The 21,825-nt window shown below is 49.1% G+C and overlaps 1 protein-coding gene across 1 annotated transcript in view; it reads right to left on the bottom strand.

The window, feature by feature from the left end:
• Positions 1–21,825, bottom strand: part of rtel1 (regulator of telomere elongation helicase 1) — a 225,346-nt gene that overhangs the window by 88,041 nt on the left and 115,480 nt on the right. Inside the window, exons 19-23 of the mRNA XM_034173464.1 lie at positions 20,257–20,342; positions 20,104–20,181; positions 19,834–19,911; positions 2,607–2,753; positions 2,379–2,494 (exon numbers count right to left, since the gene is read on the bottom strand). Of these exons, the coding sequence (XP_034029355.1) occupies positions 2,379–2,494; positions 2,607–2,753; positions 19,834–19,911; positions 20,104–20,181; positions 20,257–20,342 (505 nt within the window). The remainder of the gene's footprint in view (positions 1–2,378; positions 2,495–2,606; positions 2,754–19,833; positions 19,912–20,103; positions 20,182–20,256; positions 20,343–21,825) is intronic.

Below are 21,825 nucleotides of genomic sequence, written 5' to 3'. Positions count from 1 at the left end.
TCTCTGTTTTGTCTTTCATTTGGAATGGGAAACATCCCAGACTAAGGAAAGCCTTTCTTCAAAGGCCTAAACAGTCAGGTGGAATGGCCTTGCCCAACTTTCAGAACTATTACTGGGCAGCTGACATCAGAGGTCTGCTTTACTGGTGGCACTTTCATTTGGAGCCTTCGCCTCTGGTCTGGGTGTCCATGGAGGGTCATGCTGGAGGTACAGGAACTTCCCTTTCTGCATTGTTCACCTTTGTCTCTTACTTGTTCTGTTACCTGCAGCAACCCAGTAGTTAAACAATCCCTTAAAATCTGGTGACAGTTTAGGAAAACTCTTGGTCTCCAGGCTTTTTCACTTCTAAGCCCAATAACAGAAAATCACCTGTTCACGCCATCAGCTGGCTTTCGAGATTGACATGTGAAAGGGGTAAAGTGCTTTGCAGACTTATATTCGGAGGGACAATTTTCCAGCTTTCTGAACTGGTTAAAAAAGATGGAATAATACCCACACATTTTTACAGATTGTTGCAGGTTAGACCTTATGTGCAAAGTATGACATTACAATTTCCCAATAAACCCCCAGATAACCCTCTTGATGCATTTTTATCAATGAATCCCATCTCTAAAGGTGTGTTGTCTAAACTTTATAATCTCATTTCAAAACTGCATTGCCCCTCATTAACTACTGTCAAAGCTGTCTGGGAACAAGATCTCCAATCCACCATTTCTGATACTGTGTGTGACTATTCTGGATCAGGTACATTCATCGTCAATGTGCGCTCATCACTCACTTATACAGTTTAAAGTTGTCCATCGGGTACACTTCTCGAAAACTACACTGGCACGTATTTACCCAAATGTGGACCCAGTGTGTGACAGATGTAGGTGTGCTCCTGGTACTTTAGTCCACATTTTGGTCCTGTCCCTCACTGGCTACTTATTGGAAGTCGGTTTTTCATAGTTTATCTGAGATTCTGCTATGTGTCATTGAACCAAACCCCCTCTCCGCCATCCTTGCAATTGCCCCAGGCCTGAACCTACCGCAAATAAAACAAAGACTGCTCTCATTTTGTACCTTAATTGTCCGGAGAGCAATTTTATTAAGGTGGAAAGATCCAGCTCCTCCAACCCATGCACACTGGGTAAAGGATATAATATTGTGTATGGACCTGGAAAAGATAAGATTCACTATTCCAGGTTCTGAAAATACATTTTACAAAGTTTGGGGCCCCTTCTTAATCTTTTTTGAGAAATCTACTTCTACTGTTTCTAAGTAGCCTCCTCCCTTTTGTATTTTTATTTATCGATTTTCATTATTCTTTTGATGATGATTATTTTTTGAATACTTTAATTATTTATATATTTTTTCTCCCTATTGTTATTGAAATGTATATATGTACACTTATTAGTATTTTCAAAAACAATACCACTTAGTATCTTCTCTGCGAATGTTTGTTTGACCTTGTGCATGGGTGTTTTTGCTGTCTGGGGTTTTGTTTGTTGGTTGTTGGGGGAAAAAAAAAGGAAAAGAAGGAAACTTCTTGGATTTGATTGTATTTGCTAATGTTTCAAAGTCAATAAAAAGACATCTGAAAGAAAGAAAGAAAACTACCTGAGAGCAGGGCACAGTATAATGACGCAACGCCGCAGTTCCGTTGTCTGGGGAGAACCCTGAATTGATAAAGAACTTGCTAATTTAACATCTAGAGCAGCATCAAAATATTCATTTGGACAAAAATGCTTAATAATAATAGTAAAAAGAGCAATCAGAGATGTCTAACATCTGCCAATCCGGATCCAGATCACCTCAAAAATTCACGGAATCTTCCATGCCCTAATATGTATCTGTGGTGAAAATGTCATCAAAATCCGTGCAGTAGTTATGATGTAATCCTGCTAACAGACAGATACACAGAGAAATAAATAAATGCCATTATTGTTATTGCGTCCACCAAGGACGTAAAACCAACAATGGTGATGATGATAATAACATTAAAAATAATAATGACAAATTCATTAAATATATCTGTGACTTTTTAAGAAACTGAAACACACACAGCAAAGGAATATTCAGTAAAATCATCTGTCAGAGGATAAAATCCGTACAACACAACAAAATGTTGGGCACTGCAGGGAATGCAGAAAAGCACAAATTTAGTCTTTATTACAAGATCAATGTTTAAAACCTTTGGATAAACACTCAGAGAGAGGACGATATTAAAGCACTCAAACAGCTCTGTGACACAGGAAATTAATCCAAAACCCAAGAGCTTCAACTCCAGCCAACACTGTTGGAGTGAACCCGCCACGGTCCGAACAGAAAGTCCCAAACCCCTCTGTGGGGCTAAATAACTGGTATTGTGTGGGTGAGTACTGCTGAGGATGGCTGACCTCTGATCACACAGGAAAATGGCTCCAAAATCCTCCTTGTGTCGAATAACTCTCCCGATGGCCTGATTGACTGCCCGGTATGCCTGCTGCCTGTACCACTCTTGCCCAGTCAAATACTGTCCATTTCAGAAGAGAGAATAAGACAAGGAGAATAACAATAACAATAATAATAATGACATACACATATTAAGAAGACATCACTTACAAAAACAAAGATACACCACTGACCTGTTCCCCAGGAATCTTCTTCCCTCGCATCTCATCCAAGAACTGCATCTTCAGGATCACTTTCGGGTCCATCTTAGGTGGGAAAGGCAGGCCGGTGATGATGACACCTCGGCCAAAGACATCTGCAAAATCCAACCCTTCACTGGCCTGGCTCAAAGAGAAGAAGAAAACAGCAGAAGCAGCAAAAACTGTTCAGCAGGTAGCAAGAAAACCAAGACACAAAAGTTCACAAAATTTACCATAGACCAAACAGCATCAGGGGTGCACATGCCCTTGGCATCACAGTAACTGATATTTTGGTGGGTAAGACACGTTTAGACAAAAAAAGACAGTATCTCTCACCCAATCAACTCCAATTTAAGGTGTAGCCCAGGGAACTACTGATCATCTGGCATTATGCCAATGAAGCTTGTATTTTTTTTTTAGGAATCACAGCCCAGCAGTGCTGGGAGCAATGCTTGTTTGAAAGGCCTTCCCTCAACAGGGGCAGAGGTCTGAGACATAACCTTTCCAAATCTTCTAATGCTGTCCTTTCATCTCACTCACTCACTCATCTTCACCCGCTTATCTGGGATTTGGTCGCGGGGGCAACAGCTCCAGAAGGGGACCCTAAACTTCCCTTTCCCGGGCCACATTGTCCACCTCTGACTGGGGGAGGTGTTCCCAGGCCAGTATGGAGACATAATATCTCCACCTAGTTCTGGGTCTTCCCTGGGGTCTCCACCCAGCTGCACATACCTGGAACACCTCCCGAAGGAGACACCCAGGGTGATTCGAGCATCTGATAAGGATGCCCGAATCACCTCAGCTGGTTCCTTTCAACGTGAAGGAGCAGTGGCTCTACTCCAAGCTTCCCATGAATGACTGAGCTTCTCACCCTTTCTCTGAGGGAGACACCAGCCACCCTCCTGAAGAAACCCATTTCAGCCGCTTGTACCCACAATCTAGTTCTTTTGGTTATGACCCAAACCCTCATGACCACAGGTGAGAATAGGAACAAAGATTGACCAGTAGATCAAGAGCTTTGCCTTTTGGTTCAGCTCCCTTTTCGTCACAACAGTAGAGCGAATGCAATGCCATCCCTGCTGCGTCAATTCTCTGGCCAGTCTGCGCTCCATCATCCCCTCACTCATGAGCAAGACCCCGAGGTACTTGAACTCTTTTGCTGCTGAGAACCATGGCCTCAGATTTAAAGGTGATGATCCTCACCCCAGCTGCTTCACACTCAGCTGCGAACCGATCCAGTCAGTGCTGGAGGTTACAGGCCAATGAAGCCAACAAGACCACATCATCCCTAACCCATATATATCTCATCATCTTCGCCTCGTTGAATGGTTTGTTCCAGCTTTCGCCTAATGGAATATTCGTACCATTGAACTCATAAACATTCATTCATTCATTTGTGTGTATATACATATATCAAATCAAATCAATTTTATTTATATAGCGCCAAATCACAACAAACAGTTGCCCCAAGGCGCTTTATATTGTAAGGCAAAGCCATACAATAATTACGGAAAAACCCCAACGGTCAAAACGACCCCCTGTGAGCAAGCACTTGGCGACAGTGGGAAGGAAAAACTCCCTTTTAATAGGAAGAAACCGCCAGCAGAACCAGGCTCAGGGAGGGGTAGTCAAAAAGACATGCTGTGGAAGAGAGCAGAGATCAATCACTAATGATTAAATGCAGAGTGGTGCATACAGAGCAAAAAGAGAAAGAAACACTCAGTGCATCATGGGAACCCCCCAGCAGTCTAAGTCTATAGCAGCATAACTAAGGGATGGTTCAGGGTCACCTGATCCAGCCCTAACTATAAGCTTTAGCAAAAAGGAAAGTTTTAAGCCTAATCTTAAAAGTAGAGAGGGTGTCTGTCTCCCTGATCTGAATTGGGAGCTGGTTCCACAGGAGAGGAGCCTGAAAGCTGAAGGCTCTGCCTCCCATTCTACTCTTACAAACCCTAGGAACTACAAGTAAGCCTGCAGTCTGAGAGCGAAGCGCTCTATTGGGGTGATATGGTACTATGAGGTCCCTAAGATAAGATGGGACCTGATTATTATACTATAATTACTATTATACTAATATATATATATATACACACACACTCAACAAAAATATAAATGCAACACTTTTGGTTTTGCTCCCATTTTGTATGAGATGAACTCAAAGATCTAAAACTTTTTCCATATACACAATATCACCATTTCCCTCAAATATTGTTCACAAACCAGTCTAAATCTGTGATAGTGAGCACTTCTCCTTTGCTGAGATAATCCATCCCACCTCACAGGTGTGCCATAACAAGATGCTGATTAGACACCATGATTAGTGCACAGGTGTGCCTTAGACTGTCCACAATAAAAGGCCACTCTGAAAGGTGCAGTTTTGTTTTATTGGGGGGGATACCAGTCAGTATCTGGTGTGACCACCATGTGCCTCATGCAGTGCAACACATCTCCTTCGCATAGAGTTGATCAGGTTGTCAATTGTGGCCTGTGGAATGTTGGTCCACTCCTCTCCAATGGCTGTGCAAAGTTGCTGGATATTGGCAGGAACTGGTACACGCTGTTGTATACGCCGGTCCAGAGCATCCCAAACATGCTCAATGGGTGACATGTCCGGTGAGTATGCCAGCCATGCAAGAACTGGGACATTTTCAGCTTCCAAGAATTGTGTACAGATCCTTGCAACATGGGGCTGTGCATTATCCTGCTGCAACATGAGGTGATGTTCTTGGATGTATGGCACAACAATGGGCCTCAGGCTCTCGTCACGGTATCTCTGTGCATTCAAAATGCCATCAATAAAATGCACCTGTGTTCTTCGTCCATAACAGACGCCTGCCCATACCATAACCCCACCACCACCATGGGCCACTCGATCCACAACATTGACATCAGAAAACTGCTCACCCACACGACGCCACACACGCTGTCTGCCATCTGCCCTGAACAGTGTGAACCGGGATTCATCCGTGAAGAGAACACCTCTCCAACGTGCCAAACGCCAGCGAATGTGAGCATTTGCCCACTCAAGTCGGTTACGACGACGAACTGGAGTCAGGTCGAGACCCCGATGAGGACGACGAGCATGCAGATGAGCTTCCCTGAGACGGTTTCTGACAGTTTGTGCAGAAATTCTTTGGTTATGCAAACCGATTGTTTCAGCAGCTGTCCGAGTGGCTGGTCTCAGACGATCTTGGAGGTGAACATGCTGGATGTGGAGGTCCTGGGCTGGTGTGGTTACACGTGGTCTGCGGTTGTGAGGCTGGTTGGATGTACTGCCAAATTCTCTGAAACGCCTTTGGAGATGGCTTATGGTAGAGAAATGAACATTCAATACACGAGCAACAGCTCTGGTTGACATTCCTGCTGTCAGCATGCCAATTGCACGCTCCCTCAAATCTTGCGACATCTGTGGCATTGTGCTGTGTGATAAAACTGCACCTTTCAGAGTGGCCTTTTATTGTGGGCAGTCTAAGGCACACCTGTGCACTAATCATGGTGTCTAATATATATATATATATATATATATATATATATATATATATATATATATATATATATATATATATATATATATATATATATACACACACACACACACACACACACACACACACACACACACACACATATATATATATATATATATAAATAAAACGGCTGAGTGGATCTTTGTCATGTTATTGGTTATGTGTATGTAACATGACATGGATTATTTGTGTTGCACTGCATTTAGAGTGCAAATTTGGTTCCATACGTTTGGTACCACTGCACTCTGCGCGTGCGCACACACACGCACGCACGCACGCACACACACACACACACACACACACACACACACACACACACACACACACACACACACCTGCCTAATGTGTATAGATATATATACACCAGGAGTCCCGGGTTGATGTTTTCCAACTCCTCTGCTCTGCTCCCACAGTCACCCCCCCACCGCCTCCACTTCACAACCAAGACCTTTTACAGTCTACTTCATCATTCACATGAAAATCAGTCTCCTATATTTCACGCATCACCCATCTTGTAAGTGATTCAAGTAGGGGCCCCATAATTTCAAAAACACCTCCTCTCGATCATTCAGCCTAAAAGTCAACCGTTCATAGTTGCCCATTTCCTCTCACCATTCATTGACTGGAATAACATTTTTTGATTTCCAGTATCTGAGAATGAGGTTTTAATGCATCTCATTCTAGTCTGGGATTGGAAGCTGATCCTTTGTTAAATTCCCAGTAATCAAGAATTTCCTTTTTGATGAAACTGCACAATTCTTCATTTTTGAGCAAAGAGGTATGGAGTCTCCAACAGCCTTGAGGGGTTTCGGATTCTGTTTTAAAAGCCAACATCACCTCAACTGGTGCATGGTCTGGAAGCACAATATTTCCAATTGAAGCAGAGACAACTGCACTAACTAGTTGTTTTGATAATAGGAAATAATCTGTTCTTGAATATGAAGAGTGTGGGTTTGAATAAAAGGTGTACTCCCTTACACGGGGGTGTAGAGTTCTCCAGACATGGGCTAAACCCAGCTCATCCTCCAAAACATCTATGGTGTTGTTGTGATTTATGTACTAATCCCACCTTAGTGACTTTTGATTGATCTCGGGCTTGGTTTCTGATCTAATTAAAACCCCACCAATATTATGTAAGTATCCCCCAATTGTGTCACCACATTGCAAATATTAGCAAAAAAAATCAGGAGAGTCTGTGGTGCAGATATATTAATGAGACAGCATCTGCTACCAAACACATCTGCACTTACTGCCACCCACCTGCCTTCTTTGTCCCAGAGCTGTTTGTGAATAGTGATATTTACATTTGTACGTAATAGGATAAAGACAACCCTTTGGCTAGAACAGTAGGTACTATAAAATACTTCACTGACCAAATTCCTCTGCAGTTTTGTTGACTCCTCATTATCTAGATGAGTTTCCTGTAAGAAACAGACATCTACCTTCTTTTCTTTAAGATACAGGAGAAGTTTCTTCCTTTTGATAGCAAGATTGGCCCACTTAACATTCCAAGAAAAGAATTTAAGTGTATGTACCATCCTAATATAACAACTCTACTATTTTACTCTCAGTCATCATATTTAACTTTGAAAAACCTATCCATGCAGGTGTAATCATGTGAAAGCAATTTGGTCTTAATGTCTCCTTGTGACTGTAATGTACACATAGAAGAAAAAGGCCAAAAACAAACAAACAAAAAAACAAAAACTAACGCATATATGAGAACCATGGAGAAATAGGACAGCTCCTTTATCCCCAGAAACAAAACCGCAAAATAGTACATCTGTAAAACTCTTGAAGTCCTGACCTAGCACCCGAGCTCCCAGGTTATCCACCGCTGCCTGAAGTGCATCCATACCAGATTTTAATCCGCTCATATCAGCGATACTCTGTGGCAGTGTTTATCTTGGTTGCAGTGTCCGTCTGGGATGGTTTTGGAGTAGCCGCCCTGTTGTCCTCCATGCTTCCCTCCGTCTGTCATGGGAGGCTCCTTAAGCCATACTGCGTAAGTGTTTTCTGGACTTGTGGCATAATAAAAGAAATTTGTGCTTCCCCCGGCAAATATTTTCATGTTTACAGTACATCCATCGTAATTTAAAAAAAAAGGGGGGTGGGGGGCGTCAGCGAGCGGCTCCGCAGCAATTACACTACGCAGCCGTGTTGTACACGAGCTCCACCGGAGGTCAGTAGTTTTTATTTTTATCCAACAATCTATAATAATCAGCTGTATAAAACACAGCTATCAGGTCTGGTCATACTGACACTGAAGTGGAGTCTGCATTCCTGACAACAGATCATTCAACACTCTGTGGAGTACAGTGTCAGTCAAAGGTGTGGCTTAAAAGCAGACTAGTGAGTGGTACTGTTGTGTGGGCCACCCGAAGAGGAGGTACTGCTGGCCCAACGCCAGAGGGCGCCCTGCCTGAAGGCGGGCTTCAGGCACCAGAGGGTGCAGTCGCCGCCAGGAGCACCAGGATCTTTGACAGCTGTCACTCATCTACTCATCATGCCTCACCCATAAAAGCCTGGAGAAGACACCACACCTCTGCCGAGAAATCGTCTAAACCGCTCAGGTAGACACTCAGCCGTAATATTGAATCAGCTAAGTTGTGACGTCTTTCACATCTGTATTGGTAGCTAATTTATCTTCTGAGTTTGCAGCTTCTCCACTGACTGCCGAGTCGAAGGGAGTTGTAAGAGTTGGCGTTCTCCACTCTTCACTTGTGTAGTGGAGTCTGCACGGATAACCAGAGGAAGTAGTGAGATTGGGAGGTGGTGTTTTCTCCCTCCATCAGGAATACTCAGCTGACTGTTTTACTGGGTGTGTGCACACACACCCACTCTTGACTGTTTCTGTTTCCTGCCAGCAGTACCCGATCTGACAGCTGGAGACGGTGGCCACCTGGGGACTCAGGACTTGGCGGCTCTGGAGTGTTCCAGATCCATTGGCTGTGGAAATCGTGTGGGTCCCGACTCTTCTCTGGACGGGCGTCTCCTATCCTCGAGCCTGCCCACACGACACCAACTTTATAATTGACCATAGTATTGAATTGTATCTGTATCCGTTGTGCACATTTCACAACATTAAAATTGTTACTTTGTATTTCCATTGACCATTCATTTACGCCCCCTGTTGTGGGTCCGTGTCATCACACTTTTCACAACAGGATTTCTCGGCCAACGTCATGGATCCCGAGGGGCGTCTACCATCAGGTGAACCACCAATGGAAACACAAGGTGCACAGGGGCCAGCAGGAGGCGTATTAGGTGAGCTACAGCACATCTTAACTGCCTTCACTGCTCGGTTGGATTTGGTAACCGAGCAGAACGTTATCCTCAATCGGAGGATGGAGGCTCTCACCGCTCAGGTGGAAGCGCACGCACAGGGCGCTGCTGTGGCACCTCCTCCTGCTGCCCGAGTGCCAGATACAGACATTCCAGTGGTTGTTCAACGAACCCCCCCCCCGTCCCCTGAAGCATACATAAGCCCCCCGGAGCCGTACGGGGGTTGTGTAGAGACGTGCGCAGACTTTTTAATGCAGTGTTCGCTTGTCTTTTCGCAGCATCCTGTTATGTATGCGTCTGATGCTAGCAGGGTGGCTTATGTGAAAAACCTGCTTTGAGGAGAGGCATGCGCCTGGGCTACGGCGCTCTGGGAGCAGAATTCTCGGCTCCTAACAACATATACTGAGTTTGTGCGGGAATTCAAACAGGTGTTTGATCACCCTAATAGAGGCGAGACCGCTTCGAATGCGCTGCTGTCGATGAGACAGGGGCGTCGGAGTGCAGCCGATTATGCAGTCGACTTCCGCATCGCGGCTGCGAGGTCGGGCTGGAATAATGTTGCACTCCGCGCCACTTTCGTAAATGGACTGTCTCCGGTCCTGAAGGAGCATCTGCTGGCGAAGGATGAACCGCGGGATTTTGATGGGCTTGTTGATCTGGTTATACGGTTAGACAACCGATTAGAGGAACATCGTCGGGAGCGAGGCAAAGGGCGTGGCCGGGCACGAGTCGTCCCTCTCTCTTCCGGGTCCGAAAGGGTGCCGCCGTCCCTCCGCTCCACTGCCAGAGAGCTCCGTGTGGCAACAGCTCCCCCTGCTGACGAAGCTATGGACACGAGCAGGGCTAAAGTAAAATCAGAAAACAGACAACGGAGGCTGGCCCGCGGGGAGTGTTTTTTCTGTGGCTCGAGCGAGCACATACAGAAGAATTGCCCCAAGCGGTTAAACTACAATGCCCGCCCTTAGAGACTGGGCTAAGGGTGGGACATAACAATCACGAGGGGAGATCCCGAAAATCCGCACGCATCCCAGTCACGATCCTGAGTGGGGATCTCACCCTTCACGCCCCAGCACTGGTGGACACGGGGTCGGAGGGGAATCTGCTGGATAGCAGATGGGCTAGGGAAGTAGGGCTCCCTCTAGTGGCCTTACCGTCACCTTTGTCGGTTCGGGCACTAGATGGCACCCTTCTCCCATTAATCACACACCAGACACAGCCATTGACATTGGTCGTGTCTGGGAATCACAGGGAGGAGATTGTGTTTTTTGTAACACCGTCTACCTCCTGGGTGATTTTGGGTTATCCCTGGATGGGACCTGGACTTTGTCACGGGTCTCCCTGCGTCCCAGGGAATGACTACCATCCTGACGATAGTGGACCGGTTCTCCAAGGCGGCCCACTTCGTGGCCCTCCCAAAGCTCCCGACGACCCAGGAGACTGCAGACCTCCTGGTCCACCACGTCGTGCGTCTGCATGGTATCCCCACGAACATAGTCTCGGATTGTGGTCCCCAGTTGTCCTCGCAAGTCTGGAGGAGTTTCTGTAGGGAACTGGGGGCCACCGTGAGCCTCTCGTCCGGGTACCACCCTCAGACTAATGGACAGGCAGAGCGGGCGAACCAATACCTAGAGCAGGTGTCACCTCCGCACACCCGACGGCCTGGAGTCAACATCTGGCCTGGATCGAATATGCCCACAACAGTCAGGTTTCCTCAGCGACCGGCCTCTCCCCCTTTGAGGCTTGTTTGGGGTACCAGCCCCCATTGTTCCCAGCCGTAGGGGGAGAGGTCGAGGTCCCCTCGGTCCAGGCCCACCTCAGAAGGTGCCGTCGGGTGTGGCGCACTGTCCGCTCTGCCCTTCTGAAAGCCCGGACGAGGGCTAAGGACCATGCAGACCACCGGCATACCCCGGCCCCTGCATACCAGCCCGGGCAGGAGGTTTGGCTGTCAACTAAGGACATCCCTCTGCAGGTGGACTCCCAAAAACTGAAGGACAGATATATCCGACCTTTTACGATCACCAAAAATCCTCAGTCCAGCCGCAGTGAAGCTGAGGCTGCCAGCTTCACTGTGGATACATCCAGTTTTTCACGTGTCCCGGATTAAACCATGTCACTCCTCCAACCTCTGCACTCCCGGACCAGCGCCGCCTCCTGCACGGATCATCGATGGAGAGCCTGTGTGGACCGTCCGCAGGCTTCTGGACGTTCGTCGACGGGGCCGGGGATTCCAATATCTGGTGGACTGGGAGGGGTACGGACCCGAGGAACGCTCCTGGGTGAAGCAGAGCTTCATCCTGGACCCGGCCCTCCTGGCCGATTTCTACCGACGACATCTCGACAAGCCTGGTCGGGCCGTTGAGGGGGGGGGTCCTGTTGTGTGGGCCACCCGAAGAGGAGGTACTGCTGGCCCAACGCCAGAGGGCGCCCTGCCTGAAGGCGGGCTTCAGGCACCAGAGGGCGCAGTCGCCGCCAGGAGCACCAGGATCTACTCATCATGCCTCACCCATAAAAGCCTGGAGAAGACACCACACCTCTGCCGAGAAATCGTCTAAACCGCTCAGGTAGACACTCAGCCGTAATATTGAATCAGCTAAGTTGTGACGTCTTTCACATCTGTACTGGTAGCTAATTTACCTTCTGAGTTTGCAGCTTCTCCACTGACTGCCGAGTCGAAGGGAGTGGTAAGAGTTGACGTTCTCCACTCTTCACTCTTACACTTGTGTAGTGGAGTCTGCACGGATAACCAGAGGAAGTTGTTGGGAAAGTGTAGGAACACGGACCCACAACAGGGGGCGCAAATGAACGGACAATGGAGTAAGTCAAAATAACAAAGCTTTACTGTTGTGAATGTGCACAACGAATACAACCAATCACAGCAATGGACAACAGTCAATTCACAAAAGTGTCGTGTGGGCAGGCTCGAAGATAGGAGACGCCTCTCCAAGGTAAGACCGGAACCAAACGGCTTCCTCCGCCACAGGACCCCGGGAATACTGGAGCCGCCAAGTCCTGAACTCCCAGGTGGCCACTGCCTCCGCGTGTCGGACCTGGTACTGCTGGCGAGGAACAAAGGACAGTTAGATGGGGGCGCGTTTGCACCCAGGACTCCGAACAGCAGGGAAGTTACCTCCACCTCTCGTTGGAACAGTAATCCACAAACTAGCACAATCCAAAAAGATACACTCCGTAGCTTCGATACGTTACCTCTCTGGTAGAAACGATATCTCGGCAATGAGGTGGAGGTGCCGTCCTGCTGATATACCCCACAGATGATTGCCGTCAGCTGTCTCAGGTGATGGGTGACAGCTGTCACCGTAGCTGCTCACGTGAGGCGGCGGCGCCCTCTGGTGCCTGGAGCCCGCACTCCAGGCAGGGCGCCCTCTGGTGGTGGTGGGCCAGCAGTACCTCCTCTTCAGCAGCCCACACAACAGGACCCCCCCCCTCAACGGGCGCCTCCTGGCGCCCGACCGGGCTTGTCCGGGTGGCGACGGTAGAAGTCGGCCAGGAGGGCCGGGTCCAGGATGAAGCTCTTCTTCACCCAGGAGCGTTCTTCGGGACCGTACCCCTCCCAGTCCACCAGATATTGAAAGCCCCGGCCCATCCGTCGGACGTCCAACAACCGGCGCACTGTCCAAGCCGGCTCGCCATCGATGATCCGGGCAGGAGGTGGTGCCGGACCGGGTGTACAGAGGGGCGAGGTGTGATGGGGCTTGAGCTTTGACACATGAAATACTGGATGGATCCGCAGTGAGGCTGGAAGCCGAAGCGTCACTGCGGCGGGATTGATGACCTTGAGAATTTTAAACGGTCCTATGTATCTGTCCTGCAGTTTTGGGGAGGCCACTTGTAGCGGGATGTCCTTTGTGGACAACCACACTTCCTGCCCGGGGCGATACGTAGGGGCCGGGGTCCGCCGCCGGTCTGCATGGGTCTTCGCCCTCATCCGGGCCTTCAACAAAGCAGAACGGGCGGCACGCCACACCCGACGGCACTTCCGCAGGTGGGCCTGGACCGAGGGCACACCGACCTCTCCCTCAACCACCGGGAACAATGGGGGCTGATACCCCAAACACACCTCAAAGGGGGAGAGGCCGGTGGCTGATGACACTTGACTGTTGTGGGCGTATTCGATCCAGGCCAGATGAGTACTCCAGGCCGCCAGGTGCGCGGCTGTCACACAACGCAGTGTTTGCTCCATTTCTTGATTGGCCCGCTCTGCTTGCCCGTTGGTCTGGGGGTGATACCCGGACGAGAGACTGACCGTGGCCCCCAGTTCCCGGCAAAAGCTCCTCCAGACATGCGAGGAGAACTGGGGACCGCGATCGGAGACGATGTCTGATGGTATCCCATGCAGGCGGACGACATGGTGGACCAGGAGGTCCGCTGTCTCCTGGGCCGTTGGGAGCTTCGGGAGGGCCACGAAGTGGGCCGCCTTGGAGAATCGGTCCACTATCGTGAGGATCACGGTGTTTCCCTGGGACGGCGGGAGGCCCGTGACAAAATCCAGGCCGATGTGGGACCAGGGGCGATGAGGCACGGGCAGCGGCTGTAGCAGTGCCGGAGCCTTGCGATGGTCGGCCTTGCCCCTGGCGCAGGTGGTACAGGCCTGGATATAGTCCCGGACGCCCACCAGAAGCGCTGCTGGACAACTGCCACGGTTCTTCGCACCCCTGGATGACAGGAGAGCTTAGAGCCGTGACAGAAGTCCAGGACTGCAGCCCTTGCCTCTGGTGGGACGTAAAGTCTGTTCTTTGGTCCAGTCCCGGGGTCCGGGCTTCGTGCCAGGGCCTCCCGGACGGTTCTCTCTACGTCCCAGGTGAGGGTGGCCACGATAGTGGACTCCGGGATGATGGGTTCCGGTAGATCCGACAACTCCGCTTTGACCTCGTCTTCGTGTACCCGGGACAAGGCATCCGATTTCTGGTTCTTGGTCCCGGGCCGGTAGGTGATGCGGAAGTCAAAACGGCCGAAGAACAGTGACCAGCGGGCTTGCCTGGGATTCAGCCGCTTGGCGGTCCTGATATACTCCAGGTTCCGGTGGTCAGTGAAAACCGTGAATGGCACGGACGTTCCCTCCAACAGGTGTCTCCACTCTTCAAGAGCCTCTTTCACCGCAAGGAGTTCTCGGTTGCCGACGTCATAGTTCCGTTCAGCCGGGGTCAACCTGCGGGAAAAATAGGCACACGGATGAAGGACCTTATCGGTCTTCCCACTCTGGGACAGCACAGCTCCTATCCCTGAGTCCGAGGCGTCCACTTCAACCACTAACTGGCGACTAGGATCGGGCTGCACCAGAACGGGTGCAGACGAGAAGCGCCGTTTTAACTCCTTGAACGCGGCCTCGCAACGATCCGACCAGGTGAAGGGGACTTTTGGTGAGGTCAGGGCTGTCAGGGGGCTAACAACCTGACTGTAGCCCTTAATGAACCTCCTGTAGAAATTCGCAAAGCCGAGGAACTGTTGCAGCTTCCTACGGCTTGTGGGTTGGGGCCAGTCAATCACCGCTGCAACCTTGGCCGGATCAGGTGCGACGGAGTTGGGGGAGATGATGAACCCCAGGAAGGACAAAGAGGTGCGGTGAAACTCACACTTCTCGCCCTTAACAAACAGCCGGTTCTCCAATAACCGCTGCAGGACCTGACGTACATGCCGGACATGAGTCTCAGGATCCGGAGAAAAGATGAGTATATCGTCTAGATATACGAAGACGAACCGGTGCAGGAAGTCCTGCAATACGTCGTTAACCAAGGATTGGAACGTCGCGGGGGCGTTTGTGAGGCCGAACGGCATGACCAGGTACTCAAAGTGACCTAAGGGGGTGTTGAATGCCGTCTTCCACTCGTCTCCCTTCCGGATCCGAACCAGATGATACGCGTTTCTAAGATCAAGCTTGGTAAAAATCTTGGCTCCATGCAGGGGCGTGAACACCGAATCCAACAGGGGTAACGGGTATCGGTTGCGAACCGTGATTTCGTTCAGCCCCCTATAATCGATGCATGGACGAAGTCCGCCATCTTTTTTACCCACAAAAAAGAAACCTGCGCCCATCGGGGAGGTGGAATTTCGGATCAACCCGGCAGCTAACGAGTCCCGGATGTAGGTCTCCATTGATTCGCGCTCAGGCCGTGAGAGGTTGTACAGTCTACTGGACGGGAACCCACTGCCTGGAACCAAATCGATGGCACAATCGTACGGACGGTGGGGGGGGAGTGTGAGCGCCAGATCCTTGCTGAACACGTCGACAAGGTCGTGGTACTCCACCGGCACCGTCCCCAGATTGGGCGGGACTCTGACCTCCTCCTTAGCTTGGGAGCCGGGAGGAACCGAGGAACCTAGACACACCCGATGGCAGGTCTCGCTCCACTGAACCACTACCCCGGACGGCCAATCAATCCGGGGATTGTGCTTCAACATCCAGGGAAAGCCTAAAACCACACGGGAAGTGGCCTGAGTCACAAAAAACTCGATCACCTCCCGGTGGTTTCCTGACACCACCAGCGTTACAGGTGGTGTCTTATGTGTGATCGGAGGGAGCAGGGAGCCATCTAGCGCTCGAACCTGCACAGGCGAGGTAAGCGCCACCAGAGGGAGCCCTATCTCCCTGGCCCATCTGCAGTCCAACAGATTCCCCTCAGAGCCCGTGTCCACCAGTGCAGGGGCCTTCAGGGTTAAATCCTCATACAGGATCGTGACTGGGAGTCGTGTAGCAATGTGGGTGTGTCCCACGTGAATGTCTCGGCCCACCCCTAGCCCAGTCTCTAGGGGCGGGCGTTGGTGTTGTAACCGCTCGGGGCAGTCTCTCACATGGTGCTCTAGTGCACCACAAACAAAACAAGCTCCATGGGCCCGTCTCCTCTGTGCAGCTGGTGCCCTAAATGTTGCCCTACTCATGTCCATAGCTTCGTCAGTAGGGGGAGCTGTGGCCCCACGGAGCGCAGGGGCCGTGGAGCGTGGGGAAGGCGGAGCGTGGTCGGAACCGGAAGGGAGAGGGACGGCGCGTGCCCGGCCACGCCCTTCGTCTCGTTCCCGCCGACGTTCTTCTAACCGGTTGTCCAACCGTATGACAAGATCGATAAGCCCGTCTAAATCCCGCGGTTCGTCCTTAGCCACCAGGTGCTCCTTGAGAACCAAAGACAGTCCGTTTACAAAGGCGGCGCGGAGGGCAGCGTTATTCCAGCCGGATCTCGCAGCCGCGATGCGGAAGTCGACTGCATAAACAGCTGCGCTCCGGCGCCCCTGTCTCATTGACAGTAGCACGGTTGAAGCGGTTTCTCCTCTATTAGGGTGATCGAACACGGTTCTGAGCCCCCTCACAAACCCATCGTATGTCAGAAGGAGCCGTGAATTCTGCTCCCAGAGTGCTGTAGCCCAAGCGCGTGCCTCACTGCGAAGCAGGTTTATGACATAAGCTACTTTACTAGCATCGGTCGCGTACATAACGGGACGCTGTGCGAAGACGAGCGAACACTGCATCAGAAAATCCGCGCACGTCTCCACACAGCCTCCGTACGGCTCTGGAGGGCTTATGTATGCTTCCGGGGAAGGAGGGAGAGGTCGTTGAACAACCAGTGGAACGTCAACGTTACACACAGGATCTACGGGAGGGAGAGCCGCAGCGGCGCCCGGAGGGCGCGCTTCCACCTGCGCGGCGAGAGCCTCCACCCTGCGGTTCAGGAGGACGTTCTGCTCGGTCATGAAATCCAACCGAGTCGTGAAAGCGGTGAGGATCCGCTGCAACTCACCGATTACCCCTCCCGCGGACGCCTGCGCGTCCTGTTCTTCCATTGGCCGTTCAACAGCCGGTTGACGCCCCTCGGGATCCATGACGCTGGCCGAGATATCCTGTTGGGAAAGTGTAGGAACACGGACCCACAACAGGGGGCGCAAATGAACGGACAATGGAGTAAGTCAAAATAACAAAGCTTTACTGTTGTGAATGTGCACAACGAATACAACCAATCACAGCAATGGACAACAGTCAATTCACAAAAGTGTCGTGTGGGCAGGCTCGAAGATAGGAGACGCCTCTCCAAGGTAAGACCGGAACCACACGGCTTCCTCCGCCACAGGACCCCGGGAATACTGGAGCCGCCAAGTCCCGAACTCCCAGGTGGCCACTGCCTCCGCGTGTCGGACCTGGTACTGCTGGCGAGGAACAAAGGACAGTTAGATGGGGGCGCGTTTGCACCCAGGACTCCGAACAGCAGGGAAGTTACCTCCACCTCTCGTTGGAACAGTAATCCACAAACTAGCACAATCCAAAAAGATACACTCCGTAGCTTCGATACGTTACCTCTCTGGTAGAAACGATATCTCGGCAATGAGGTGGAGGTGCCGTCCTGCTGATATACCCCACAGATGATTGCCGTCAGCTGTCTCAGGTGATGGGTGACAGCTGTCACCGTAGCTGCTCACGTGAGGCGGCGGCGCCCTCTGGTGCCTGGAGCCCGCACTCCAGGAGGGCGCCCTCTGGTGGTGGTGGGCCAGCAGTACCTCCTCTTCAGCAGCCCACACAACAGAAGTAGTGAGACTGGGAGGTGGTGTTTTCTCCCTCCATCAAGAATACTCAGCTGACTGTTTTACTGGGTGTGTGCACACACACCCACTCTTGACTGTTTCTGTTTCCTGCCAGCAGTACCCGATCTGACAGCTGGAGACGGTGGCCACCTGGGGACTCAGGACTTGGCGGCTCTGGAGTGTTCCAGATCCGTTGGCGGTGGAAATCGTGTGGGTCCCGACTCTTCTCTGGACTGGCATCTCCTATCCTCGAGCCTGCCCACACGACACCAACTTTATAATTGAACATAGTACTGAATTGTATCTGTATCCATTGTGCACATTTCACAACATTAAAATTGTTACTTCGTATTTCCATTGACCATTCATTTACGCCCCCTGTTGTGGGTCTGTGTCATCACACTTTTCACAACAGGTACATTAAAAAAAAAAGAATTTGCTCTGATAAGCAATGGCTTTTCTCCAGACCTTATGTGAAGAAGAATACACTGAATATACAACCCCAATTCCAATGAAGTTGGAAAAAAGCTGGGACAGTGGTATGTTTACCACTGTGTTACATCACCTTTCCTTCTAACAACACTCAATAAGCGTTTAGGAACTGAGGACACTAATTGTTGAAGCTTTGTAGGTGGAATTCTTTCCCATTCTTGCTTGATGTATGACTTCAGTTGTTCAACAGTCTGGGGTCTCTGTTGTCGTATAAGGAGGAGAAGACAGAGATGTCTGATGTTTTCCCAAACATCAGGTACAGCAGCAGGTGCAACACCTGCAGAAGTGCGCTGAGGAGCATTGGAACGAGACTTTTAGCCAACTTGGCATCACTGTCCTCCTTCAGCAAACTGCAGCAATGAAACTGAATGTGGTGCAGTAGGGTTTCATTGTGCACACATCAGAGAAGAATGCTGTCATGCTATATTAAGGATCACCACTCATCAAGAAGGATCAACACGCTCAGTTGCAACCTCCACAACATGACATGAGGTGAACTGAGGGTGGTGCATGACATTTGTGGAAATTTTTTTGACAGGCAAAAACATAGTAAGTCCCTTCGGCTGCTCCCTTGTTTTGCACTTGGGGTCGCCACAGCAAATCCAAGGTGGATCTGCATGTTGAATTGGCACAAGTTTTATGCCGGATGCCCTTCCTGATGCAACTCCACATTACATGGAGAAATGTGGCAGGGGTGGGATTTGAACCTGGAACCTTCTGAACTGAAACCAAGCACATTAACTACTTGGCCACCACCCCTGCTTGACAGGCAAAAACATACTCCACAAAAATCACAAATATCACGCACCAACACACACTATTAAGAAACCTATTCAGATGCGTTAAGTCACGTTAAGAATGTCAGGAATGTGCCAAGAATAACACAAATATGACATTTGCACTTGCTTATGTATAAATGCAGCATAACACCATATTACAGTGAAGGCAACACGCATCATTTTGTTAATAACCACTGGCCTTGAATAAAGGCCTCCCTCATTCACGTGTAGTGTCTGAAGATGGTTTGAAAAAAATTAATGGCTGGGCTTTTAACCAAGGTAATACGGTACCCACTTTCCTTGAACTGGCGAGTGTCAGTGCTGAACTTCATTTCATAGCTCTCTTACTGAGCACGTCCAGACTGCTCTGACAAGCACATGCGAGGGGTTTTAATGGAAATGCACTGCAATCAGAAAGGACATTTCGGTCAATGTGACTGAAAAGCCGTTGTACAAAATCTGGTATATACGGTGTTTGTTACATGGAAAACTAGACAAAACCATTGGAATTTTTGCTTTTGTCTGGTGAGTGCAAATGTCTGGTTTATACGATGGTGGTTTAGGCGGGTTTTACTATATTTAAATCACTGTGGAACTTTTGCGGGAATAAAATATTCTCACCTTTCCTCTACACACGGCAAAGAAGGTTCCTCCTTTGGAAGTTGGGTCACTGACTTTGGTGTAATAACCATCAATAACCTAACAACAAGAGATGGAGGATTAATATGTGTTCGCACCAACAACACCTTGAAGGAAATATGTTACTTTGATCAAATATGTAAAAACATGACCACAGACCACCAATAATATGAATGCACTATGAAAATAAGATGGCTGTTGACTAAGATGCTGGTTTAATTTCTACACAGATAATGCAGAAAGCAGACAGACCTCCGTGAAGGTGCCCTTTCCCTTCGGTTCAACGAAGATCGACTTTGTGTTTTCAATGCGGTCTGCGTGGCCGTTTTCCTATGGGAACCAACACACCCTGGAGCACATCTCTCTACATACGTCCCAAAACACTCTTGTAAGATTTTTACTCACTTTCCAGAATTGCAGAGTTTTTTCCATTAAGGGAAAAGAAGGAAAAAACACCAGCAGGCCATGAGGAACCACACGACTTAGGTTTGCTGGAAGAATTCACATTCAAATCATAAAGACAACAAGAAACAGACAGGGATCAGTGCAAGTAAGTAAAATACAAAATAAGAACCAGCATAGCAGATAAAAAAAACAGGATAAGATAAATAAATCAATAAGAGCTGTACAAACAGCTATACTAAAAGAGCATTACAATCACTAAGTTAAATTCCATAAAATACTTGCTCAGGTCCATCGATCACTCTGATGGCTGCAGGAACAAAGCTATCTTTACAATGCATCCAGAAATGATTCACAGCACTTCACTTTTTCCACATTTTTTATTATTTTATTGTGAAGGCTTTGCATCTGTCCGTCTGTCTGTGCTCAGCATAAGTCCAGTCCTACTACTGCCAGAGGCTTCAAATTTACAGAGAACATTCTTGGGACACAGACCTTGGACAAGTTCAATGATGGCTAACCTTGACCTATTTTAAGAGGTTAAAAAGTCACATTCTGTTTCAATATGTTCAGTTTTATTTTTGTGTGGTAGGGGTGAGAACCAATCAGAGTAGAGCTGCACCGTGACGTCAGTGGCTGATTCTTCCAAAACCGCTTCATTTTGTGTGTATATATGCAAGTTTCTCATGTATTATATAAAAGCTAGTGAGAAATAAGGGCTGGTCCCACTGGGGAGAGGATTAATTGAGCATGAATTGAGTATGCAAATTACAGGTGTTCGTTGTCGTCCGCAACAAAATTGACCAAAAATGACAAATGTCCCAGTATGAATTACGGATATATTAATAATGTATAGTGAATATATAACAAACAATCATGGATGTATACCGCATGTATTGGGGAAACTCATGTTGTCATGCAAGGGTTAACTGTTCATGAGTTTAGGGAGTGGGAGGGGGGAAGCTGCTCGGGGTTGTGAGATGGTGTTTTTTTTTTCCAAAAAGAGAGAGTTCAGCGTGAATTGCGGCTAAACAGCAACTCTTCCTTTTGTTGGTGTTAAATAAAACTCCTGAAAGAGAACCAAGGTCCACGGCTGACTTCTCTGCAGCTGGGGATTTACAGTATGTTGTTGGATTGCAGCAGGTATTACGTCTTTGGGGATCCATAACTACATCTGTACATCTCCGCAGCTGGACTGGCAGGTATGTCGCATTCTGCCACATATAGTACTTTGGTTTTACGTGATGAGTTTGTTATGCAGTCACAGATTGTCCGCAAATCACCTGCAAAGCAGACGTAATCCAAACGCTTTATAGGTGGCCAATCTGTATGCATTCACTACAACTTATTTTGTGATGTGGACACGATAGGCATGCAATATATCCATTTTACACACTGTCCCAGTCTGCTGCCAAGCCACAAATCCCCGTCAGTTGCGGATATCAGCGGATAACTCAGACTCAGACTCACTTTTATTGTCACTCGACCCTTACAGGCAGAACGAAATGCAGTTTCTCCAGGTCTTGGTGTAGTTAACTGGGACAATTTTTACCTAACCTACTGTATAAACTT

This window comes from Thalassophryne amazonica, chromosome 6 (assembly GCF_902500255.1).
Source record: "Thalassophryne amazonica chromosome 6, fThaAma1.1, whole genome shotgun sequence".
NCBI classification, from domain to species: Eukaryota; Metazoa; Chordata; class Actinopteri; order Batrachoidiformes; family Batrachoididae; genus Thalassophryne; species Thalassophryne amazonica.
This window is presented reverse-complemented; position numbering and strand designations above follow the sequence as displayed.